This window comes from Rhodotorula toruloides (genome assembly GCF_000320785.1).
Source record: "Rhodotorula toruloides NP11 unplaced genomic scaffold Scaffold5, whole genome shotgun sequence".
NCBI lineage: Eukaryota > Fungi > Basidiomycota > Microbotryomycetes > Sporidiobolales > Sporidiobolaceae > Rhodotorula > Rhodotorula toruloides.
Genome location: NW_015622965.1, coordinates 86,296 through 109,672, shown reverse-complemented (window position 1 = coordinate 109,672; position 23,377 = coordinate 86,296). Strand labels below are relative to the sequence as shown.

At 62.4% G+C, this 23,377-nt stretch overlaps 10 protein-coding genes across 10 annotated transcripts; 6 read left to right on the top strand and 4 right to left on the bottom strand.

Annotated features, from left to right (window-relative positions):
- Nucleotides 1-210: 210 nt before the first annotated feature.
- RHTO_06757 (hsp90 co-chaperone cdc37) lies at nt 211-2,142 on the top strand (the record flags this gene model as incomplete). Its single annotated transcript, XM_016420416.1, has 7 exons — nt 211-249; nt 310-368; nt 434-908; nt 967-1,098; nt 1,160-1,449; nt 1,508-1,937; nt 1,996-2,142. 7 exons carry the CDS (start codon nt 211-213, stop codon nt 2,140-2,142), a joined length of 1,572 nt encoding a protein of 523 aa, XP_016274817.1.
- A 198-nt stretch (nt 2,143-2,340) lies between these two features.
- RHTO_06756 (zinc finger, LIM-type protein) lies at nt 2,341-4,650 on the bottom strand (the record flags this gene model as incomplete). Its single annotated transcript, XM_016420415.1, has 3 exons — nt 2,341-2,502; nt 2,571-2,948; nt 3,007-4,650. The coding sequence occupies 3 exons, from the start codon at nt 4,648-4,650 to the stop codon at nt 2,341-2,343; spliced, it is 2,184 nt and encodes a 727-aa protein (XP_016274816.1).
- Nucleotides 4,651-5,048: 398 nt separating this feature from the next.
- On the top strand, nt 5,049-5,975 carry RHTO_06755 (uncharacterized protein; the record flags this gene model as incomplete). The annotated part of the gene is made up of 3 exons (XM_016420414.1): nt 5,049-5,479; nt 5,534-5,613; nt 5,680-5,975. The coding sequence occupies 3 exons, from the start codon at nt 5,049-5,051 to the stop codon at nt 5,973-5,975; spliced, it is 807 nt and encodes a 268-aa protein (XP_016274815.1).
- A 260-nt stretch (nt 5,976-6,235) lies between these two features.
- Nucleotides 6,236-6,979, top strand: RHTO_06754 (uncharacterized protein; the record flags this gene model as incomplete). Its single annotated transcript, XM_016420413.1, has 3 exons — nt 6,236-6,548; nt 6,615-6,702; nt 6,769-6,979. 3 exons carry the CDS (start codon nt 6,236-6,238, stop codon nt 6,977-6,979), a joined length of 612 nt encoding a protein of 203 aa, XP_016274814.1.
- Nucleotides 6,980-7,182: 203 nt separating this feature from the next.
- On the bottom strand, nt 7,183-9,624 carry RHTO_06753 (sphingosine kinase; the record flags this gene model as incomplete). Its single annotated transcript, XM_016420412.1, has 9 exons — nt 7,183-7,500; nt 7,565-7,651; nt 7,746-8,134; nt 8,199-8,306; nt 8,384-8,659; nt 8,726-8,857; nt 8,918-9,229; nt 9,294-9,323; nt 9,438-9,624. The coding sequence occupies 9 exons, from the start codon at nt 9,622-9,624 to the stop codon at nt 7,183-7,185; spliced, it is 1,839 nt and encodes a 612-aa protein (XP_016274813.1).
- Nucleotides 9,625-9,799: 175 nt separating this feature from the next.
- On the top strand, nt 9,800-13,141 carry RHTO_06752 (transcription factor (Snd1/p100); the record flags this gene model as incomplete). Its single annotated transcript, XM_016420411.1, has 7 exons — nt 9,800-9,915; nt 10,108-11,680; nt 11,742-11,939; nt 12,013-12,310; nt 12,379-12,573; nt 12,638-13,056; nt 13,127-13,141. 7 exons carry the CDS (start codon nt 9,800-9,802, stop codon nt 13,139-13,141), a joined length of 2,814 nt encoding a protein of 937 aa, XP_016274812.1.
- Nucleotides 13,142-13,749: 608 nt separating this feature from the next.
- RHTO_06751 (lipase 2) lies at nt 13,750-16,286 on the top strand (the record flags this gene model as incomplete). The annotated part of the gene is made up of 4 exons (XM_016420410.1): nt 13,750-14,425; nt 14,480-14,597; nt 14,654-14,753; nt 14,808-16,286. The coding sequence occupies 4 exons, from the start codon at nt 13,750-13,752 to the stop codon at nt 16,284-16,286; spliced, it is 2,373 nt and encodes a 790-aa protein (XP_016274811.1).
- A 277-nt stretch (nt 16,287-16,563) lies between these two features.
- On the bottom strand, nt 16,564-19,600 carry RHTO_06750 (Zn(2)-C6 transcription factor; the record flags this gene model as incomplete). Its single annotated transcript, XM_016420409.1, has 12 exons — nt 16,564-16,621; nt 16,679-17,355; nt 17,421-17,479; nt 17,542-17,978; nt 18,038-18,153; nt 18,213-18,272; nt 18,330-18,362; nt 18,424-18,538; nt 18,593-18,694; nt 18,751-18,832; nt 18,894-19,060; nt 19,131-19,600. 12 exons carry the CDS (start codon nt 19,598-19,600, stop codon nt 16,564-16,566), a joined length of 2,376 nt encoding a protein of 791 aa, XP_016274810.1.
- Nucleotides 19,601-19,917: 317 nt separating this feature from the next.
- Nucleotides 19,918-20,838, bottom strand: RHTO_06749 (rheb small monomeric GTPase RhbA; the record flags this gene model as incomplete). Its single annotated transcript, XM_016420408.1, has 4 exons — nt 19,918-20,101; nt 20,164-20,351; nt 20,421-20,560; nt 20,760-20,838. 4 exons carry the CDS (start codon nt 20,836-20,838, stop codon nt 19,918-19,920), a joined length of 591 nt encoding a protein of 196 aa, XP_016274809.1.
- A 948-nt stretch (nt 20,839-21,786) lies between these two features.
- Nucleotides 21,787-23,243, top strand: RHTO_06748 (transcription regulator PAB1642; the record flags this gene model as incomplete). Its single annotated transcript, XM_016420407.1, has 6 exons — nt 21,787-21,822; nt 21,899-22,019; nt 22,263-22,277; nt 22,339-22,673; nt 22,774-22,986; nt 23,043-23,243. 6 exons carry the CDS (start codon nt 21,787-21,789, stop codon nt 23,241-23,243), a joined length of 921 nt encoding a protein of 306 aa, XP_016274808.1.
- Between the last annotated feature and the right edge of the window lie 134 nt (nt 23,244-23,377).

Here is a 23,377-nt window from a genome sequence, read left to right as displayed (position 1 = left end):
TCCATCGGAGCCACGAACAGCAGCGACGACTCGTTCTGATGCGCTGTCGAGGTTCGTGTATGTCTAGAGTCATCGCTGAAAAGCCGCTTGCACGCCAACAGCCTGCTACGCGCCGCCGACGACCAGAAAGGCCCACTTCGCCCCGCACCGCCTCCTTCGCTCATCACCAGCACACTCCCTGCCATCCAGACAGCTCTTCTGACCTTCGCGATGTCTCGGCTCAATTACAACAAGTGGGACAACCTGCAGGTGCGCGCGCGAGATCGCAGCGTTCGTTTGTGCTGCGCTAACCAGGCCTGCTTCTACCAGCTCTCGGACGACTCTGACATCGAGGTGCACCCAAATGTCGACAAGCGCTCGATGATTCGGTGAGGAGTGAAGTCTGGAGGACGCGCGGCCAGCTGGGTGTGCTAACGCCGCTTCGTTCTCGCAGTTGGAAGCAGCGCGACATCCACGAGAAGCGCGAGCAGCGCAAGCTCAAGCTCAAGCAGTTCGAGACCGAAGTGCCGATGAACGACTCGCTCATCAAGCGTATCGACGACCTTATCTCGTCGACCAAGGCGGAGGGCGCCGCCTTCGTTGCCAAGGAGGTCCTTCGTCTCAAGGCGGCGCTGCCGTACAAGTACGAGGAGAAGAAGTTCGCGAACAACGAGCAGCCAAGCGAGGATCATATGATCGTCTCGCTGCTGAGCCAGGTTATCACGGCGGTGCAGAAGAAGGAGCAGGAGAGCGGAGGAACGAATGTCGAGGCGGAGCGGGCGGACAGGCTCGTCAAGGAGCTCGAATGGCACAAGCAGCGGATGGTGGACAGGCAGAAGGAAATCGAGCAGGAGAAGGAGGAGATCGACCGCGAGCAGAAGAAGTGGATCACGAGCGAGGACATCCGGACGGGCTGGGACAGCAAGACGGTGCGTTCCCTGACCTCGCTTGAGCTTCGAGCCTGTCAGACTGACGCGCCTTCTTCAGATCGTCTCGACGACGCCGTCAGCGCAGCCCAAACCTGCGCCGCCTGCCGCCTCCTCAAGCAAGGGGAAGCAGACCGAGACCGTTATCGAGACTCTCAACTCCCCTGGTGTTACGGCAGCTGCAGCTGCCGAGGTTCGTTTGCATGCGTCGTCAGCTGCAAGAGACCTGTACTGACTTACTCAACGTCAAGCAGGCTTCCGGCGACTCTTCCGATGAAGCCGACGTTCCTCCTCTTACACCCTCCGCCCTCGCCTTCTCTCGCATCGCACCTCTCGATTGGGACGCAACCCGACAAGCCGTCGCCGCCGACCCTTCGCTCTTGACGGAGGAGACGGGAGATGCGCTCATGGTCGAAGCGTTCAGTCAGGCGATGAAGGGAACGAAGGCGGGCGAGAAGAGGGCAACGGAGTGTATCGAGAAGGCGTTGGTTGGACAGTACTGCAGGAGCCTCGGCCGGGATGGCGTTGCGCTCTTCTTCCAGCGGTGCGTCGCTTGTCGCTACTCTCGCCCATGCCTATGCTAATTCTCGTCTTCTGTACAGGATGACTAACTCCAACCACGCCGCTCTCCGCATCTTCCTCGACGACGTCGCAAAGACATCCGACCGCATCATCTCACGCGCCAAAGTCGTTGCCGCCGAGCGTGCCGAAAAGGCCGCTGCCGGCTCGGAAGGCGTCGAGCAGATCCAGCTCGTCCCCGCTTCTCCCGACCAAACCATCACCTTCGAGATCCCCGACGGCCCGCCCCCCGAAAACCTCGAGATCACGGGCGAAGGATCCGAGGAACTCGACCCGCAACTCGTCCGCGACTTCTTGCAGAAGCGGTGGGACATTTTCCAGGCTTTCCCGAAGAATTTCAAGGCTGCGCTGTCGGAGAAGAGCCTCGACAAGGTCAACAAGGTCCTCGGGAGGATGAGCGTTGAGGAGGCGGAGATCGTTGTGGAGCAGCTGCAGGAGGCCGGCATTCTCTCGGTGAGTCTGTCACTCCGCGCCCACCATACGAGCAACTGACCTCATCGTGACCCATCAGTTCGAGACGCCCGGCATTGTCGACCAGACGGGAAAATCCAGCGAGAACCCGACCGTCACGGTTCCCGTCCAGCCAAAGGACGACGCGTCCGGCTCTGTTCCGGTCCAGCAGACGGAGGTGCTCAACCTGGAGGATTCGCTTGACTGAGCAGAGCAGGCAGTGTACAGCGTAGTTTGTCTGTCTGCAACTCCATGGAGACCGCATCTTCGCAACTTGATCTGGAGACAGGCTGCAGTCGGATGGAACCTCGCGGAGTCATGAGGAACCTCGTCGGGGCACGGCCCGTCCAGCGAGCATACTTTTTGCAAAGTGTCTGTCGAGCACCACGAAGACGAGTCCACTCAGCTACCGCTGAAGCACCGCTGCTTCCGCCTGCTCCTTCGCTCGGATATCGTAGCACTCCGCACAGTGCGGCAGCTCTTGCACCGGGTCGTCGTCGGTGTGAGTGTCGCCGCTGGCGGGCGAACGGCGCAGGAGATAGACACCGGTGAGAGGCTTCGCACACCGCTGTCGAGGACGCGCATCAGCTTCGTCACGAGACGCTCAACCGCAATCTCACGAACGCTCGCACGCACCGAGCACTTGAAGCACCCTTCGTGCCATCGGCCGGCGCCTTCCACCTCGAGGAACCCGTCTTCCTCCCTCAATCCTTTCTGGCAGCCGGGACACCTCGGTCGCCACATTCGCAAGTCGCAGTTAACACAGTATGGGTGTCCTTCGCGCGGTACATAAGATCGCGCTTCGACAGGCGGAGACGTGGCGGAGCGGGATTCGTACGCGACAGGATCGATGAAAGGGTCGCCGCAACCGGCGCAGAAGAAGTGGAGAGGGTGGTAGTAGCGTGTAGAAGGATGGCGATAGTCGGATCGCGGGGGGAGGGACGGATCGGAGACGGGAACGTAGTCGGCAGAAGCGATAGGCGTCCGGCAGTGATGGCATTCAAGAGCGAAGCGCTGCAGACCCGAGATCGTCAGCCATACTCCTGATAACCGCTGATGCGGTGTGACGCACTTCCTCGAAGTGAACCATGCACCAAGCTCTGCCCTCCAAGCTTCCCTTCCTCTCGCCTTCCCCTTCGTCGTCGTCACCTTCGCTCGACGCCGCATCGTTCTCCCAATCCTCCGGCGTCCCTTCGAACTCCATGACCTCCAGTCGCGCTCCGCATCCTTCCTCCGCACATCGAAAGCAGTCAGGATGCCACTGGCGAGCGAGCGCGACGAGGACGCGGCCGAAGATGGGTTGATGACAGGCGGTACAGACGATCGTGCCGGCTTCGGGAATTGCGTGGCCGCCCGAGGTAGGGTGATAGAGGGCGTGCGAAGGATGGGACGGGTCATAGCGAGGGTGAAGCGGTGGTGGGCGGGGTCGCGTGTTGGATTGTTGCGGAGGTTTAGCGGGACCGTCCTCGTCGGCGAAAGAGAAGGAGGGAATGGCAGGGCCAGAGGTCGTTTCGCCGTCATCTTGTCCGAAAGAGAAAGAAGGTATCGGCGGCTTGGCGGGTGGCGGGCTTCGCTCCTCGTCTTCGTCTGGTCCGTCGAAGGAGAACGAAGGGACAGCCGGCGCGAAGCTCGTCTCCTCCACTGCTTTCGGTCCCGCATTCAACGACAAATCGGCCAAGCGCTCCGTCACATCGGTCGTGCGCGGCAGCTTTGGCAAATTCGTGGTTGCGGACGACAGCGGAGGAAGCGGAAGCGGACGCTTCGCCGCCGATGAAGACGGCAGAGGGGCGCTTGATGCGGAAGCTCGTGCCTCGTACAATGCTCGAGCTGTTGGAATTGTTGTGGTGTCGCGGACGGCAAAGTCGAGTGTCGCTTGCGATGATGGCGCTGGCGGGAGAGGCGCGGTTGATGGAGGGAGAGAGGCGGATCGGGCTAACGAAGCATGAGGCGCGGTGGAAGTGAGGGGAGCTGGTTGCGAGGTTTCATCGACAGTCGACCGCGCTGGAAGCGGGGCGGGCGCCGATGATTGGTGTAGAGACGGTGCAGAGACGGAAAGAGCAGGCGTTAGGGGTCGCGAGGCGGTCCCCTGGCTTCGACCTTCAGCCTGCAGGCCTGGCGTCCTGCTGAGACTTTCGTTTCTCATGCCCGCCTGAGGGACCGACGGCTCGACCACCACGATCCCGCATTGCCGCGCCCACTGGACTGCCTCCGTGCGGGCTGCGACCTGCCGCTGATGCTCTTCTGTCCCTTGCGGAGCCGTCAACGGCGCAACGTAGCCTTGCTGGGCGTAGTGCCAGTAGTAGGCGACGAGTTCGCGGTGGAAGGCGACGAGGGCGGCGGCGGTGGTACGGTCGGTGGCGGCAGGGGGAGCGGTAGCTGCTTCGGGTCGATCGATCATCGGCTGAGTAGAGGCCCGACGAGACATGTGGGTCGTCGAGTCGGTGAAGGGAGTGAAAAGCTGAGGAAGAGCGAAGGAAGACGAGGATGCGGGATGGGGTCCGGGAAGAGCGCTAAACTGCGATACCGGCATGACGGGCGTCTCTGATTGTCCTGCTCGGTACCCTGTCCCACTAAACGACGCCTCTGTGCCCGTGTAGCCGGATGGAGCGACGGAGGACAGGTGTGCACCGCCCCCTTCGACGGGAACGCTCGTCCAGACGCCCGTCGGGCGTGTTCCACGGGTATCGGGACCGTCGTAGCACCATTGGCCCTGCATCCTTCATTCAGAGTCGGTCTCAAAGTCGGTCGTCGCGGTTGACGGGCGATCGAGGGGGTGTTCGCAGAGGACGAGGGTCGCAGGGCGAGACGACAAGTAGAGCTGACGAGGGCTTCTGCAGGATATCCAGCAATGTCAGATTCAACCCCCTCAGCCCAGACGCTCTCAAGCTGGTCGAGAGACCGGACTCACCTCGTCGGCACCTGTTCACTGATGAAGCCGTCCTCGCCTCTCCCCAGCGCAGTGAGCCTGTCGAGACTGCTGACCCGTCGCGAGCAGACTCAGAAGCGGCTTCTCAAGCCAAGAGCTAGGCAAAGGACGCCGAAGCGGGTCGAGGTGGACTCCAAAGTTTGGGGCGGCACCTCTCTCGTTTGTCCACCTCGCACGAACTCGCTTTCATGGCTAAGCGGCAAGCTCAGACACGGCCAACGAGCTTAGAAACTGCCCCGGCGGCCTCCTGGTCACCGTCGCCGTCACCCTCTCCGCCCTCCTCCCCCTCCGCACGCTCGCCCGACCTGTCGCTCTCGCACGCCGACCGGCTGAAGCTGCTCGAGCAGCATGGACCGATGCGACCGTCCGAGTTGGGGCTGCCGAACGGGAAGGACAGGGAAAAGGAGGCGATGGTCGTGTTCAGTCCGGAGGAATTGGAGAGACTGGTTCAGCAGCAGCAACTCGGTGGAAGTGAGGGAGCGGATGCGGTCAAGGAGGCTATCAACGGGGCTCAAGTAGGAGAGGAGCTGGACGTGGAGGCGGAGGATCTCATGTTGTGGGAAGAGATCGTCAATGCAATTCTATGGACGGTTCCGTTCGGGTTTCTCTTTACTGGCATGTGCGTAATAGTCTTCGCAGGCTCGCGTACACGTGCTTACATCTCGTGTTACAGGGACTATGCAGTACACGCACAGTTTGGGCAGGAACTCGTTCCTCGAGAAGAACTCACCCGGTTACTGAACTTCCTCCCAGGTCAGGACCTCCAGTTCCCTCTTTATACCAGACTAGCGTTCTGACACTCCAGTCGTCCGCGCACAGCTCTGTTACTGCTCAACTTCCTCGTTTCGCGCCCCTCCTCACGCACCCTTCTCCCTCCAACGATTCTCCAATCCGCCCTGACGGTCCTCTCCATTTCCACCGGCATCTCGACGATCCACACTTGCACCTCAGAAGGCTATCTGCGCGTCATGAGCCGCGCGCCGGCGCTAGGCGTCGTCTGGTGCTGGACAATCGTCCGGCTAGAGCTGGGATGGTCGGTGTTGGCGCTGGCGGGGGTCGGTCTAGGGGTTTGGGCGAGGGGAGGCGATATGAAGTGGCTCAAGGGGTTGGTCTGAGGCGCAGAACGAGGGAATTTGAAGGGGACGGTAGCTTGCGATTCCTTCGGAGCAAGAGCGGATTGTCAGACCGCACCGCTTTCGCCTGCAATCGCGTTGGCAGGAGTCGGTCTTTCAAAGCCTTGCGCAGGCTTTGCACCACAGTGGAAAACGATCATGACAGCCGAAGAAACGATGTCATCCCTCGCAGGCCTTCGGCAGACCTTTCAGCTTGCTTCTCCTCACCCACATCTGCTCCGGTGGTTCAGACTCTCGCCAAGATGCAAGCTGCACCTCGCCTCGCCCGCAACGCCCTCCGACAAGCCCCGCGCGCCGCTCCATCATCACACCAGTCCTCGCCGACCGCCACCTTCTGCGTCGCTTCCACTCTCCCCCGGTCCAGCTTTGCATCCTATCCGACACCAGCAGCACACCTGTCCTTCCCTACAAGCCATGTCCGCGGGTTCGCTTCGTCTGCCCGGAGCGAGGCGAAGGAGCCGCCCTCCAACCCGTTCGACGGTCCTCAGATGCTCGAACACGCGCCGCTCTTCGAACGGATCAAGGAGGTCCCTGAGGTCTTGGATGCGATCGAGAGTGCGTTGCGCTGTCCACAAACTCGAAGGGTTCGTGCTGACCCCGTTTTCGTCCTGGCTCGCGCAGAGTTGGCTCGCTTGACACATGAGAAGACGGGTGTCGATCTCGCGGGAGGGCACAAGCCCAGCATGTCGATGATGTTGCAGCTCGCACGGTGCGTCCAGCGTTCTCCGCGCCGTTGCTCCGACTAGCGCTGACCTTCCCTCCTTCGCGTCTCCAGCGACCCCGAACTCCGCGACGCCGCTCAACATCTCATGACGACGCTCCGAGCAGCAGGCGTCGAGTTCAACCCGGCAGAAGCGTTCAAGGCGCTCAGCATGATGGGCGGCGAAGGGTTCGACAGCTTGAAGGGCAAGGGTCTGGATGCGTACCACGACAAGGTGCGCAAGGGCGATGGCGAGGGAGAGGGCGAGGGCAAGGGGAAGAAGTAGAGCTGGAAGAGCTGTAGAAGCGAATCTTCGCACCGATGTCTTGTACTTCTCGAGCAATGCTGGCAGACCACTCCTTTCCGACGACTCATTCGGTCGACGTCTGCCTTGCAAGCTATCCAGTGTCACTGCGGGCGAATTTGAGGCTTTTTAGTGGCGCCATGAAGATGGCAAAGTCTAACGAGAGCATCACAACCTCCAGTCTGCTAGTCGAATCCCGCAATCTTCCTCCTCCCGACCCACGCTCCTCCGCCTCCCTGTCCCTCGAATGCACCACCAGCTGCGCCCAGACTTCGCACCCTCGCCAACCCCTGATGAACCTCGACCCTGAACTCCTCGTACTTCTTGCTCTCCCCGTCGACCGACAAGAACCCTCTTTTCCGCCCCTTTGCATTGCCATTCGTCGAGGGAGGCGGAGGAGGGAAGGAGAGGTGATAGGAGCGCGCTTTGAGGTAGGTTACGGCGGGGAGGGACAGGAAGCTTTTCTGCGTCGGGGATGGTGTCGGGTTGGTCGAGTCCATGGCCTGCGGAACAGAGACCGTCAGTCGCGTCACAACTGAGACACGTCAAGAAGGAAAAGTCTCGCACAGTGAGCGCTTCTATCCGTCCCATCGGGCCGACGAGGACGAGGTCAATGAGGCCGTCGTTCGGGTCGGCGGCAGGGAAGAGCATGACCTGCGACACGGTCGGAACACGTCAGCAAGATCCTCGGGTGCGAACGCTACAGCAGCGTGAGCCTGTCAGTTGTTGAGATAGTTCCTCGACGCACATCTCGAGCAATGAGCGGGACCTTTCCTCCGTATAGGAAGAACACGCCCTTCTTCGTCAGGTCAAACGTGTACCAGCCAGGCTTGAGCGGCGGATCAGACGGTGACGGTAGACCCGTCAGGACCGTAGGCGTGACGTCGGGCGGAGGCAGTGAGGCGGTCCAGGGCTTCGCAGGCGGCAAGTCGTCTTCTCCCAGGTCATCGCCAGCTACGGACGCCGAGATAGGCGAGCGTAGCGACGCATTGTGCTTCCGAGCGATCGCCGCCTTGTCCGCCTCAACGATCTCGACCGTCAAGGTGCAGGGATAGGTTCTTCGTTGGAGTGCGCCGTGAACGTAGCCGAGAGTGAAACGGAAGTCGCCCAGCGCGCGCAAGTGCTCGGTTCCGAGGTCTGCCTCCGGCGACGCGGATTAGCGGACGCGAACAGTAGCTGTGCGAAGGCGAGGACAGCGTACCGAGATCGGCCATGAGACCGAAGGCTTGGGTGAGGAAGGAGAACTCGCGCGTGCCGGCGGGAGTGCTTGGCTGGACGAAGGAGCAGAGGTCGAGCGGAATCGGCTGGCCTGCGAGCGGCTGGCTTGATCAGCCGACTGCTTCGAGCGAAAGAGTCGCCCGGCGGAGTCAAAGCTGAACAACGCACCCTTCAAAGCCGCCAATGCGGACCATCGCACGTCCTCCACTTTCTCGCTCCCAACCAGACTGCTCGCCAGCGCGTTCCCGCTTCCGCAAGGTACGTGACACAAAGTCGTTTCCCTCAGCGCCTTCTTCCCCTGACCGGATGAGTGCGTGGCGAGGCCGTTGAGGAGTTCGTGAATGATGCCGTCGCCGGAGAGCGAGAGGAGGGTCGAATAGGTTGAGAGGGGGAGTGAGCGGGCGAGAGCAACGGCGTGAGTTGGAGAACCAGGCGGACCGGTGTCTGGGCCAGTAGAAGTACAGGGTCAGCAACGAATTGGCACGCTGTTGACATGGGCTGGAGACGCACAGGCGACGTCGTAAGCGCATCCAGCAGCATCAAGCATCGGTTTGACGGCCTCCTCCCATACTTTCTTGGCCAACCCTTTCCCTCCGGCGGGATTTACGACGCAGTACAGGCGTTCCTTCGATCGGTCGATGCCTGTGCATGCGTGAGGGACCGTCAATAGCGAGGAATCAAGTAACTCAGTCGCAGACTGACCCGCGTAAGCTCGTTCCTCGGCTTCCCTGCACCACCTTGCCGCCTTGAGCCGTACACTCTCCCCACCTGAGCTCTCTTCGTCTGCAACCATTCCCATCGCGTTCCCGGTCGATGCATGGCTGTCGTAGACGCGGCCTTTCAGGATCCAGAGCTTGAGAGGCGAGTTTGCCTTCCCCTTTTCGCGGGGGACGAGCGCTGCGACGATGATCTCAAGTTCAGAAGTCGGTTTGCTGGTGCTGGTCGACGCAGGCGAGCTGAGGCGGGCGGAGAGGAGGTTGAGGTAGGGGATCAAGCGACTCGAGGTGGACGAAGCTGTTTCGAGGTAAAGTGGCCTCGCTCAGCTCGTGTCGCCGAAGCATGGAATCTCTAAGCGTACGACTCGACAGCTTGAGCGAATGAAGCGATCCTGAGCGAGAGCGATGCCCGTGTTCGGCAAGGTGGGGAGCGAGTCGAGGACAAGGGAGTGTCAGCATGCTGTGCTGCCGCGTACACGTCGCTGAGGTGTCAGACCCGTACTCACCCTTCTTGGACTTGAGCACGACCAGCCCGTCCTGCGTGAGGGCGAGGTTGACAGGCTTGTTGCCGTCCTTGGAGAGGACGACGAGCTCGTCGCCTGGACGGGTTGGCTGCGGGTTGTGCATGCCGAGTGGCGTGTAGTGGTCGTCTCTGAGCGCGTCAGACCGCGTCCCGAAGCAGTTGCAGCTCATCGGCGACGCCAAACCTCTCCTCGACGTGGACTTCGCGAAGTTGTCCCACACCTGCTCATCTCGCTCACCAGCTAGGCTCACCAGACTGCGCTAGAAAGTGTTTGCAGGGTCACCTGAGCCGTCACAAACCGTCGTCCACCCTTCCCGCCGCCTCGCATCGCCCGCTCGCTCCGCCATGTCTGCTCCCGCGACCGAAACGCCCACCTCGCTGGCCGCCATCGCCAAGAGCGTCCTCAGCGGTGACACGATCGTCTTGCGCGGCAAGGTCGTGCAACCCAACGCCCTTCCACGGTAAGGCGGGTTTCGGAGACGTTGTTCGAGGACCCGCTCGCTGCACGCGACCTGTCGACGGCGATGCGAAGCTGGATGGGATTGTCCAATGGCTGGGGATGCTCAGCGCGGTAGACTCGCTCGGAAGACGAATGCGGAATTGCAGTGTCGGGTGAGCGCACGCGAACTGACCTCTTCCTCCTCGCCTTGTAGTGAGAAGGTTCTCCACCTCGCCGACCTGACTGCGCCGCGCCTCGGTTCCCGCGACCGCGAGGACGAGCCCTGGGCTTTCGAGTCGCGCGACTTCCTCCGCTCGCTCGTCGTAGGCAAGGAAGTCTCGTTCAGCATCTCGTACACGGTTCCCTCCGCCTCGAACCCCTCGCAGCCTCTCGAGTTCGGCATCGTCTATGTCATCAACCCGACAGATGGCAGCGAGCTCGACGTCGCAGCCGAACTCGTCCGCAGCGGATGGGCCAAAGTTCGCGACAGCTCGAAGCGCGACCAGGCTCACGGCGACAACGAGGACGGCCAGGCTGTTGCGCAGCGCCGTGCGTACCTCCGCGACCTCGAGGAGGAGGCCAAGATCGTCGGCAGGGGACTGTGGAGTTCGGACAGGGCGCCGCAGCGCCAAGTCGACTACATGATGCCCGAGGACCCGGTCGCCTTCCTCCAGCAGTACAAGGGCAAGTCGCTGGATGCCATCGTCGAGGGTGTCACCAACGGCTCGCAGGTCCGCGTTCGCCTCCTCCTGTCGCCGGAGCACCACCAGATGATCAACCTCGGTATCGCCGGCATCCGCGCACCTCGCTCGGGCAACCTGTCTGGCCGCGAGGAGCTGCAAGGCGAGGAGCTCGGAGACGAGAGTCGCTTCTTTGTCGAGTCCCGTCTCCTGCAGCGCCTCATCAAGGTCACCATCCTCAGCTTGCCTACGCCCACGCCTGCACCCGCCTCGCTCAGCAACGGATCCGCCTCTTCAGCCTCTCAGCAGCCTCAGCAAGTCTCCCTGTTCCTCGGCACGGTCCACCACCCGGCGGGCAACATTGCGGCACTCCTCATGAGCGTCGGACTCGCCCGCATCGTCGACTGGCACGCTGGCTTCCTCGCCTCTTCGCCGACGCCCAACATGATGTCCGAGCTGCGCCGCGGCGAGCTTGAGGCCAAGGCGAACCGCCGGGGCCTCTTCAAGGACGCTGTCATGCCCGCGACGAACGGCGCTGGCTCGTCTGCCGCCAAGGGCTTCACGGCTATCGTTATGCGCGTCTGGGGCGCCGACATGCTCAGCATTGTCAAGGAAGGCGAAGCGACCGAACGTCGCGTGCAGCTCGCATCCGTCCGCCAGCCTCGCCCGTCCGACGCCAAGCTCGCCGGCCTCCAGCTCGAGGGCAAGGAGATGCTCCGCAAGAAGCTCATCGGCAAGCCCGTCAACGTCGTTATTGACTATGTCAAGCCTGCCGAGGGCGACTACGAGGAGCGCGAATGCGCGACCGTCCGCCTGCCGAACGGCCAGAACGTCGCCGAGGTCCTCGTCGAGCGCGGCTTGCTCGGCGTCCTCCGCCACAGGCAGGGCGACGACCAGCGCTCGTCCGACTACGATCGCCTCATGGCTGCCGAAGCGCGTGCGATCGACGACAAGCGTGGCATTCACTCGGGCAAGGAGTTCCCTGCGCCCAGGATCGTCGACGCGAGCGAGTCGGCGCACAAGGCTGCGCCGTTCCTGAGCCAGTTCAAGCGCATGGGCCGGTTCCCTGCTGTCGTCGACTATGTCGCATCCGGCAGTCGCTTCAAGGTGCGCGATCCGCTCTCAAGCGCGCCTCGCGCATCTCAACTGACGCGTTTCTCGCACGCAGATCTGGGTTCCCAAGCAAGACGCCAAGCTCACGCTCGTCCTCTCGCACATCCGTGCTCCTCGTACCGCTCGCAACGCAAACGAGAAGAGCGAGCCCTACGGTGCAGAGGCTGCGACCTTCTCGTCGAGGCGGCTCTTGCAGCGCGACGTCGAGGTGCAGGTCGAGGCAACCGACAAGAGTGGCGGCTTCATCGGCAGGGTAAGTCGGCGGATCGCTGAGCTCTATTGCAAGCTCTTTCTCCGGAGCGACGCTGACAACCCGCACCGTGCAGCTCTTCCACAACGGTCAGGACGTCGCGGCTGCTCTCGTCCGCGAAGGTCTCGCCCGCGTTGACGAGTACTCGAACGCCAAGGAGCTCTGGACTGCGCAGGAGGAGGCGCAGAAGGCTCGCAAGAACCTCTGGTCCAACTACGACCCCGAGGCCGAGGCTCTCGCAAACGGCGACGCGGCCGCTGCTGGACAGTCTGTGCAGCCCAGGAAGGAGTACGTCGACGTAGTCGTCAGCGAGGTTCGGGGCGGAACGGAGACCGAGCCTTTCAGGTTCGCGGTGCAGATCCTGCAGAACGGCGGTGCGTTCGCATCTTCGTCTACCTATCCTTTGCGCGAAGGGGAATCTGACACTGTTCGGTCCGTACAGGCATTCCCGAGCTCGAGAAGCTCATGTCGGACCTGACCGTCTTCCACAAGGAGGCCGACGTTACGCCCGCCGGCTTCACTCCTCGCTCTGGCGAGCTCGTCTCGGCGCAGTTCTCCGTTGACAACGCGTGGTACCGTGCCAAGGTCCGCAAGAGCAACCCAGCGAAGAAGCAGGCGGAGGTTCTCTACATCGACTGTGCGCCAGGTCTTTCCGCCGTACATTCTGCCTGACCTTTCCGATTGACCTCCCTCGTGCACAGACGGCAACGTCGAAGTCCTGCCCTTCTCTCGTCTCCGCCCTCTCGCCGCGCAGTTCAAGTCGCTCGAAGGCCAAGCAAAGGAGGCTACGCTGTCCTTCGTCTCGCTTCTCGACTGGCGCACAGACTACGGTGCCGACTCGATTGAGCGCTTCCGGGAGATCTGCGAGGGCCAGCAGCTCGTCGCCAACATTGACGCGCGCGAAGCCAACCTCCTGCACCTCTCGCTTTTCGACCCGAACGACCCCCACTCGCTCTCCGCCAACGAGAACTCGATCAACGTCCAGCTCGTCCGCGAAGGTCTCGCACGCATCGACCAGCGATCGCGCCTCCGCGCAGCATACCCGCAGGTCGTCAAGGCCCTGGAGGCTGCGAAGGACGAAGCGCGAAGGCGCCGTCTCGGAGCGTACGAGATGGGAGACGTGAGTCTGCTTCAACTTCCGGGTCTGTTCGGCTTGGAGGTGTCCTGAGACTGACGAGTCCGTCACACAGATCCTTGAGGATTAGGCGCCGTCTCCCTCCGCGCTCGCCCTCCTTTCCCTGCCGATCCGCCTACACAGCTACGCCAACAAACTTTCCTTCACTTCCTTTCCAACTCGCAAACAATCGAATCGCATTCCCCTTCGCCTCAATCTCGCGCCTGTCCGCCAAAATCGCATCTCTTGCACCTCCTCGTCTCGTCGCCTCAAAAGCCCGGATCTTACGGAATCATTCCTTGCATTGCAACGTCTCTTGACAGCAGCGTACGGGAATCCGCGCAGCTCTCCATGCGCAAGCGAGAGCAGAACGAAAGAGAGCAACTTCCCCTTCGCCGGGTGAAGTCCCGACGTCAGCGAAGCGATCCTTCTTTCGACTCGTCCCAACCGCACTTCATGCTCCGCTAGTCTCGCTGCGCCTCGAGCATGACCACACTTGCATCTACCTCCGCCGCAGCGATCCGCCTGACAGCTGGCTGCGCTGCTGCCGCGGTCGCAACCACCTCTCCCTCGACGACGGCCGCGTTTCTCACCTCGACACCAGCTGCAAGGGCCATCGGAGTGGAGTCCCCTAGGTGTCATGCGGGCCGAGTAGCTCCAGGGCTCCTTGACGGACCTCAAGAGGGCGTGAGACGGAAGATGCGGCGTCGGCGGATTGTCGCCGGAGGAGATGAGGAGGAAGCCGTTCGGCGCGGCACAGTGTCTGCGGCGGTCGAGCTGCGGTTCAGCTATGTGGAAACGCCGTCTCTGCTGGACTCGGCGGATCCGGCGGCACTCGGGGCGCGCCCTCAGTCCCTCGACACCCTCTCCTCCCCAACACCGCCTTCCACACGTTCGACTGGATCCGGCGCGCCTTCACGCCCTTCACGGACACGAGACGGCTTGCAGGCAACAGCGGGATTCCTTCGCGACAGATCGGCCGCCTTATCCTCGCATGCAAGACCGTTCTCGACCGCACGCACTTTGGGCAAACCTGCCCTCGACACTCACGGCGACGCTCGACTACCCCCTCACTTCTCCTTCAGCGACAGTCGGGCAGCGGATTCGTCGCAGGCTCAGCCGCGTCCTACAGACGTGTCTGCGACGAGGGAGGCGAGCCAACATGCCGTCTCGAATGCACCTCCTGCCGACAAAGCTGTGCTTCCGCCTCTCTCCGATTCCGCTGACTCCGTCAAGACGCTGGACAAGCCCGCGCAACGGTCGAAGCCTCCTCCTCGTCCTCCGTCCCCCTACGGAGAGATCAACGAGCTCGTCCGGCACCCTGTGCTGTACGATCCGATCTTGAAGCCGCGCTTCCCCATCGTCCTGTGCCACGGTGAGCAGATTGCGCAGCTCTCCACTTGACAGCTACTGACGTGTCCTACCGCAGGCTTGTACGGCTTCGACGTACGCGGACCGGGTTTCTTCCGGTTGCATTACTGGGGCGACCTGCTCAAGATCCTGCGCGGCAAGATTGGCGCCGAAGTGTTCGTGACGGCCGTCCCAGGGTGCGCGCTGAAGCTTTAGCGACCGCTTTTCCCTGGCTGAGTTGTTGCGACCGCAGGACTGGCTCCATCAAGAACCGCGCTTATGTCCTGCATAAGGCGCTCGAGGACACGCCTTCGCTGCTCAACCGCGACCTCAACTTTGTCGGTCACTCGATGGTGCGTAGATATGCGCCGTGGCTGGAAGGCCCATGCTGATCGCACGACTTGCAGGGAGGACTCGATGCGCGCTACCTGATCTCCAACATCCGTCCGACGCTCTACCATCCCCGCTCCCTTACGACCATGTGCACGCCGCATCGCGGCTCCGAATTCATGGCCTGGTGTCGCGCCAACATCGGCATCGGCACCGAGTTCGAGTCGCACGAAGCGTTGAACCTGCGCCCATCGATCTCGTCCAACCTCGACGAGCCTGACGACGCCTCCGTCCCGCTTCCTTACTCGCTCAAGTCGCCCATCCTTTCGCGGGAGCAGGTCGAGCAGGCGAAGAAGGCGGCGGAAGCTGCCAAACAGGCTGAGGCGGCGGCTGAGAAGGTCAAGAATGCGTCGAGCCATTTCCCGGGTCTCCCTTTCAACCTCTCGGCGAGCGTTACCGGCTACCTCCTCAAGTTGCTCGACTCTCCCGCCTACGCCAACCTCACCCCGTCCTTCCTCCGCGACGTCTTCAATCCCTCGACTCCCAACCGCGACGACGTCCGGTACTTCTCCATCGCCGCACGCACCGACAAGATCCCCATCTGGCACCCGCTCTGGCTCCCGAAGCTCGTCCTCGATGGGGCCGAGGCCCAGCGCGTTGCGCAGGGCTGTGCCGCTCCGCCCGAATGGCGCGGTAACGATGGCCTCGTCAGCATCGACAGCGCACGATGGGGCGAGTTCCTCGGCACCTTCGATGCTTGTGACCACTGGGAGATGCGCGGATCGAGCGGGCTCAGCAGTGCCGAGGCGAGCAAGCATGCCATCGAGGAGGTGACGAGGCGGGAGATCAGGGAGACGAAGGAGCCGAAGGAGGGAGGCCAGGCGGAGCGCGTGGCAAGCGCGCATGCCGAGTCGTCGAGCGATCAAGAGAAGGAGGAGAAGGGCTGGCAGTGGCAGGACGTTTACGCCCTCGTCGGCAAACTCGTCGGCGGCGGTAACGGGAAGAAAAAGGCGACGCCGGCGACGGTAAAGGCGGAGGGACAGTCACCGGCGCCGTCTGTTGCAAGCAAGGATGTGGCAGAGCCGCCGAAGGCTTCTGCCGCACCCTCGCAGCAGGACCAGGCGGATGACGCCGCTGGGCTCGCTTCGGCGGCCTCGTGGATAATCCGCCAGCTCCCCGGCACGTCGGTTGGCTCGAACGCGCCTGCATCTTCGTCGAAGGACGCCACGCCGACCAAGCCCTTGCCGCCCCTGCCGAACTCGCCCGCGCCGACTCCTGCATCAACGCCCGCCTTCTCCAGCACAGTTCCACCAGCACCCGCTTCCTCCTCCACCTCGCCCCTCTCCTCCGTCTCGTCGACTGTCACCTCTGCCGCCGCAACTGTCGCCGACACCGTCATCAACAACGCCGCCACGCGCCTCCTCTACGGCGCCCCCGGCCTCTCCTCGTCGGCCTCGGATAAGGCGAAGGACGAGCAGCGTCCGAAGAAGGAGAAGTTCTCTCTCGAGCGCATGACCGTCGCGCTCTGTCGCAAGTTGCACAACGAAGGCTTCTAGATGACTTACCCGCGTCCGCCCTAATACCCTTCGACTTTCGCCTGGAACCGCATTCGCAAGCTCGCATTCGCACTCGCACTCGTAATCCTGTATTGAGTACCTATCTCCAGTCGTTCACAGCCGGAATGCAACAAGGTCAAATCGCAGGCTTTTCTTGCTGTTGCGGCGTGAGCTACTTGCTCGACCGCTCACTATGGGCGCTGATGAGCACAACACGAAAACTCTGGACGACACATCCCAAACTTCCACACAAATACCCATCATACATACAGAGGTCCTACGAGACCAAGGCCTGGATGCTCTCGCCAGGGAGGCTGCTCGTCCACGTCCAGAAACTGCAGAAGGGTGTCGTCAGCGAAGCAGAAACCGGAAGCGAGCGGGAGCAGACGTACCTGTCGGTCCCAATCAGCGAAGATATGGTCAACTCGTCCAGGTCTTTCTCAGACGCAGCGGCGTCTCCATTGCGGAAGGCGCTCCCGCCAGCTGCGAACGGGTCCTCCGGACCAGCGCCGAGTCCCCACATCATCGCGGCTGCGTCGCCCGCAGGCGGCAGCTGCGCCTCGCTCGTCGAGGCTGGCGCCCAAAGCGGAGATGCGAGATTCGCGCTGCCCGCGACAGTCTCGTCGAGGGATGACATCCGTCGCCGCATCTCGGAGGCGTCTTCGGCGACTCTCTGGCGCTTCCTGTCGCCGCCAGCCTGATCGCCGAAGCCTGGTGAAGACGTGATCGGCGGCAATGTAGGCGGGAGGTCGACCTCGAGCTTCTGCAGCGCCATCTGCACTGCGTGGGCATAGCTTCGCTGCTTCGCCGGTGCGCAGGCGAGAAGAGCGGCAGAGTGGCGGGCAGCATCGACGGCTTGGGCGATCGACGGCGTTGCGACGAGGAGAGGGGAAGCCGCGGTGTCAGGCGAAGATGCCGACTGCAGCGGATCCGCCGGCGACAGGTGTGCAGCCATCGTGCCGAAGGAGCGGGCGGACAGCGCGGCGAAGGATGGGTAGGACGGCGAGGGTACGGGAGAGAAGGCGGCGGGAGCGAGCTTGATCATTTTTAGGAGGAAGAGAGCCGAGCTCTGTAGTGTGAAGGGGAGAGGGAGGTCAGCTAGTGTCTTCACAAGATTGGAGATGTACTACGCACCGAGAGAACGATCAGCGTCATCTCAGCTGAATGGGCGATCTTGTGCGCGCGGTGGATGCCTAAGAATTGCGCGAGAGCCGTCAGATTGTGAGCGTACTCGATGGAAGCTGGATGATCTCACCTTGAATGCGCACTGCGGCATCAAGGGCGGTCCTCAGACAGGGCATGTGAATCGGGAGGAGCTGGTCCGACGAAGTGATGTCGCGCAAGCCGAACGTGTTGGCGTAGAAGCGCGCCGCCTGCAGCATGACGGAAAAGCTGGAGAGGACAAAGTTGCCCGTCTCCTCCTCCTGTCCTCGGGTCCACGCACTCCAGGTCGTTATCCACTGCTCGAGGTGCGCGTTCGCCTGCTGAACGACGTGGACAGTCTGCTCGACCGACTGCCGCTGTGTCTTGAGGAACGACTCCTGGACGACGCCGAGAATGGTGACGAGTTCGGACTGGGCGATGAGGCGGGCGTCGACAGGTCGAAGGGCGCCGAAGTGCAGGAGAAGGCGAGAGGACGTGATGGAGAGGTCAATCGTGACCAACGAGCGTCGAGCCATGGCGAACGAGAGCCTGTCGGGTTCCCAATAAGCTTGTGAGCGGAAAGACGAAGCTCGAATGAACGAGCGCACCAGAGATCCGCGGCGTAAAGCGTCAACCACACCCGTACGCCTGGCATGAGCTCCTCAAACTCGCGCGCTGCCTCGGCTTGCGGTTGCGAGATGGATGCAAGGAGACGGTCGAGCGCCTAGCGTGCGAGACACCCGTCAGCGTTCGCAGAGTGACCGGAAGGTCGTGATGACGCACCCTCGGCAGGTCGAGCTGGAGAGCGAGGGTGACAGTATGCCCAGGCGGCGCTCCTTTGCCCTGTTGGGCCGAATCAGGATCAGGAGAGCCCCAGAGCAAGGAGACGAGCCAACATACCAGCCACGCATTCCACACCAACATTCCCTTGAGCTGGGAGGGACGAAAGCGTCAGTCCGACGTGTCGTGCGGGACAGCTCGGGAGAGAACCCACATCGTCTATCGTCACCGGCTTCTCGCCATACAGCGTGTCCCGCATTAGCCGTAGCGCCTCGGAACGGTTGAAATCGACGAGATGCTTCTCAAGCGAATGTCGCGACGCCACAGCTCTGCGAGGATGCAATTAGTACTGTCTCAAAGAGCGCTCGAGGTAGTCAACCCACACGATAGCATGCATGAGAAGCGGCGAGCGGTCGCGCACGGCTTCGAAGGTGTCGGTTGTCGGAACGATGTACGGGGCAAGGGGAGCATACATCTCCCAGAACCTGCGCGGCCCATCGTCAGCATGCTCGCGCAGGTGGGCTTAGGGAAGGGTGCGTACAGCTCGAAGGCGTCGCGGGCGAACGTCTCGAACTCCTGACTCTCCTTCTTGACGTGGTGGTACGAGCGGGAGCGACTCGATTCTGCGAAGTGACCTAAGATAAATAGGGAACATCTTGTCGACGGAGTGAGCGGACGACTGACCACCGGGAGAACTGGAGTTACCGACGCTGCCGTCCTCCAAACGGTCGAGTCGCGCCGTGTGCGACCTCGTAGCGGAGCGAATGAAGTCGAGCTCTGCTTCAAGACGTGCGAGGCGTGATTCGAGCATGCCTTGACCAGGTGGAGCGGCGGAAACAGGTCCAGCGAACCTGGTGTGTGTGAAAGTCACGTCAGCGCCGCCAAGGAGCAACGCCCTCATTGCGTCAAAGAGACACTCACACACTCCCCGTGCCGTCAAGGCTCCCTCCCTCCGCCTGCGCCTCGCGCTTCACGCTCATCCTGCTCCTCAGCTCGTCCTGGGTCAAACCCTCGAACACACACTCGACCCCATTCTCCCTGCACCTCCTGCACGGCCAGCTGTCGAGACCGTCGCAGCGCGCCTTGCCTTTCCTGCAGTACATGCATGCCTTCGCAGAGCGCTTGATCGCTGAACCCTCTCCGGTTCGCCTGGGGGTGTAGTCGACCGCGCGAGCTGTCGCGCCGGCGCCGTTGGCAGGACGCGTCGAGCTTTTGCCGCTCGAAGCGGTCCCTGGTGCGGATGGCAGGCCGTGCGACGTCGAGAGGTCGGCATGAGGCAGCGAGGGCGAGTTCCAGTTGTGAGTGGGGACGCCAGACGAGGACGCCGCGAGCGCGGCTGCTGCGAGGTGTGCAGCCGATGCTCCGGGATAAGGCGGCAGAGCGTCGCCCATTGCTGTCAGCAGTCGCGCAGGTTGCAAGCGAAGCAGAGTGCGGAGGCCAAACTGAAAGTCCCGCGCCGTCCTTGCCGGCGGAAGGAGCCGGACCAGCGCTTCGCCTTTGCCGCCGCGCCCAAATCCGACAAGAACGCGGTCCAGGTTACAGGGTCTATCACACTAGTGTCACGGGCGAAGCGAGTACAGCAAAAAGGGAGCGAGGAGACGAGAGCAGAAGGAAGGAGAGGGGGTCCGTCGAGGAAAGGTCCTCCCGCCGAGAGGACCGAAGATAAAACGCCAGCACAAGCCCATCCGAACACAAGTCTTCTCCTCCATCACATGAGCACGCAGCCGCCCTTCTGCGCCGGTGCGGGCGCCGGATTCAGCTCCGCCTCGATCTGGACGACAATCTGCTCAAACACGCGTTGGACGTTCTCGCCCGTCCTTGCCGACGTCTCGAGGAACGCTGTCGAGCCCCAGCTAGCAGCGAGCGCCGCGCCCTCCTCCTTCGACACTTGCCTGCGCCGGCGAACGGGAGATTCAGCTGCGCCTGCGTCCGAGATGGACAATCGGGGACGCACCGCTGTACTGCCAAGTCCGACTTGTTGCCGACCAGCACCATCGGCACCGACTCGCGTCCCGTGTAGTTGAGGATCTTCTCGCGGATAATCGAGCACATCTCGAAGGACGAGCGGGACGACACCGAGTAGACGAGAATCCAGCCGTGCAAGCCGACGGCGTGGCGTGAAGAGAGGATCGAGAACTCGTCCTACGAGGGAGTGCACAAAAAGGGTTAGCTAGAGTCCCTGCTGAATGTCGAGCGAGTGAAACTGCGCACCTGGCCGGCCGTGTCGATGATGTCGAGTTGGTACTCCTGGCCCTTGTGCTTGACGAGCTTCTGGAAGGTATTCTCGATCGTGGGGTAGTAGCTGTCGACAAAGTGTTCGTCGACGAATTGGACCGTCAGGGAGGATTTGCCTGTGGGCGGGTCGAGCAAAAAGTTGTGGTCAGCGCCTACGTCTACGAGTACCGCTGTGCTTCCAGTCACGCCTCGCACTTCGTTTGAGGCTGTCGCCGTGCGCCTGCGCTGATCCCGCGCTCGCAACCGCATCCCGCGGCTACCTCATCCGCGCCCTCAGACTCTCCCGCCGAGGGATACGAGAGGGAGCAGACTCACCGACACTCCTGCTTCCCAAAAGCGCCACCTTGCGCTGCTTCGGGCCGATCACCTTGCCGCTAGGAGTGAGGGAGGACATGGCGGTTCGAGGGGATTAAGGGAAAGGGCGTATGACAATGTCGATGGTGCTGAACGCGGAGAGGGCTGTCGCTGCACCTGCGTATGGTGTGAACGAAGGTCGACTGGTCAACAACCACAGCCGTATGCCCTTTTCAGCCTGTCCCAGCCCGCCTCGTCGACAACCCGTACAGCTAGCCGATTGCCGCCACTTTAACGGTCCCTGCGTCACCCCGGATCAACCCAGGCCCTCTCTGAGCATCGTGAAGTGCGGGAGAGCCTTCTTCCGACCGCCGTGGGCTGTCCTGAACAATCCCGGTGGTCCTCGAGCATCCGGCAAAGAGCCAGGCCCTCGACGCATCCGCTTCCGCCTGCACCCGTTGGGACCGCAAGTCGGTTCCCGTGCAGTGACTGACAGCAGCGCACGCACCCGCTTGAACGCGAAGAAGAGAGGCTGGCCGAGAACAGGTACGGCCGACGAGAGATAGGCGGAGGAAGGGACTTTGAGGCGGCGAGGGAAGCCGGCTGCGAGAGTGTGCGCACGAGATCAGTTCTGGCGTCTGTATCGGGTGCCGACAGGTGCTTTGCTGGCCGGGAGCGGGGAGGACTGAACGAGATGGGATCGACGAGAGCCGAGAGGAGGTCGTGTGGTGGGTGGGTCGCAGGCGAGTGGCAGAGCGTGCAGGGTCGAGCTAGCAAGAAATCGTTCCACTTACGTCGCCGGGTGTCGAGCAGGAGACGAGGAAGCAGCCGACGCCGCAGACGAGGAGACGACGAGCAGAACAGGGGCGTGCCCTTCTCTCCTTGCCTGGGTTGTTCGGTGACATTAGAGAGCTCAGTATGTTCTACTGTCCTCCCAGCACCTGTCCAGTCCACAGCGAGTGCTGCGCCAGCTTGTCTCGCTGACGTTCGTCCGTCTCTCTCTCTCTTTCCATCTCGCAACACACGCACCCTCGAACCTCTGCCAGCCATGCCGACCTTCACAGAGACCATGCTCGAGCGCTACGTGCGTACCCAGCCACCACTGCACGCGCCCCGTCCCCCGTCCACTGACTCCTGCTCGCTTCCCGCGCTCGAAACAGTCGGACGAGATCACCGTCGCGACCCAGCACCCGTTCCTCGCAGCCGCAGGGCGACACGAGCTTACGCGCGACAAGCTCAGCGAGTGGCTTACCCAGGACCGCTGCTACGCCCTCCACGGATGTGAGTGCATGCGCTTCCTCGTCCACCCCCGAACGAACCGACCACACCCCATTCGGAGCGCGCACTTGTGACGCGCCAGGCGACACCGGGCGCACTAGGGTCGCGTCAGACAGTCTGTTCTCTGTTGTCGCTCGGAACGCTGGCGCGCCAGCGTCCCGTCTCCCTCGAGGCCCTTCTCGCGACAACATCGATGACATCGAGGCGGTGCTGACCCGCTTCTTCCGCCCTTACCCGCTCCTGCAGACCCCAAGTTCATCGGTGAGTGTGCAGGAGAGATGCGGAGCGAGGCGGTCGGGCTGACTCGTGCCCTCCCACACAGCTTCGCTCATCTCGGCCCTCCCCTTGTCCTCCTTCCCTCACCAGGCCGACGCGCACAAGACCCTCTCGCTCCTCTCCTACGCACTCTCCAACATCGACCGCGAGGTAACCTTCTTCGACGACCTCTCGTCCAAATACCTCGTCGACCTCGAAGTCAGCCCGGATGAGGAGGAGCGCGACAACAAGCTCAAGCGGCCCATCGGCAGTCTCCAGGGCCAGGTCCTTCGACCGACGACGAGGGCGTACATCGACTTGATGATTGCGACGGGCGCGGAGGCGAGCAGGAACGGCGGCAACTTGGAAGAGGCGATCGTGCTGCTGTGGACGATGGAAAAGGTGCGCGCGGGTTCCCTGCCAGACTCAGGCTCTGCGGGATGCGTTGATGGAGCGGTTGGGCGGCAGAGAGACGGTGACTAACGATGGTCTCGCCTTGCAGCTCTACAACCTCGCCTGGAAATACGCCGGCTCCCTGTCGCCCAGCAGCTCTTCCTCGCGCAACCCCTCCGACCCACGAACTTCGGCTGCCATCACCGAGCTCATCCAGAACTGGACGAGCGAGGAGTTTGACCTCTTTGTGGAGAAGTGCGGCGAGGAGGTCGAGAAGCTCGACTTGGTTGAGGGCACAGACGCGTGGGAGAGGGCTGAGGAGGTGCGCATGTTTCACTTCACTTGGCGAGACGGGCAAGCTAACCCGCGCGCCCGCAGATGTTCAAATACGTCCTCTACCTCGAGCAACGGTTCTGGCCCGACATGTATGCCGGCCCCTCTCGCGGCGCACTCGGCTCGCTCTCGCGTCGCAGCTCGATGGCCATGTCGCGGCGCAACTCGGAGAACGTCTCGGGCCGCAGCTCGGTCAACCTCTCGCGCCGCAGCTCATTCATCCTCAACAACATCAGCGACCAGTAAAACTTGCGCGAGGCTGGACCTCCCCGTTGTCGCTCACCTGTTACATAGTCTTTCCCCCTTCTGTACATGCACGTCCGCACCGCTCGTCCCCCTACACGTCCTGCACAATAGATTTGCGCGTTGCTTCGTGATCA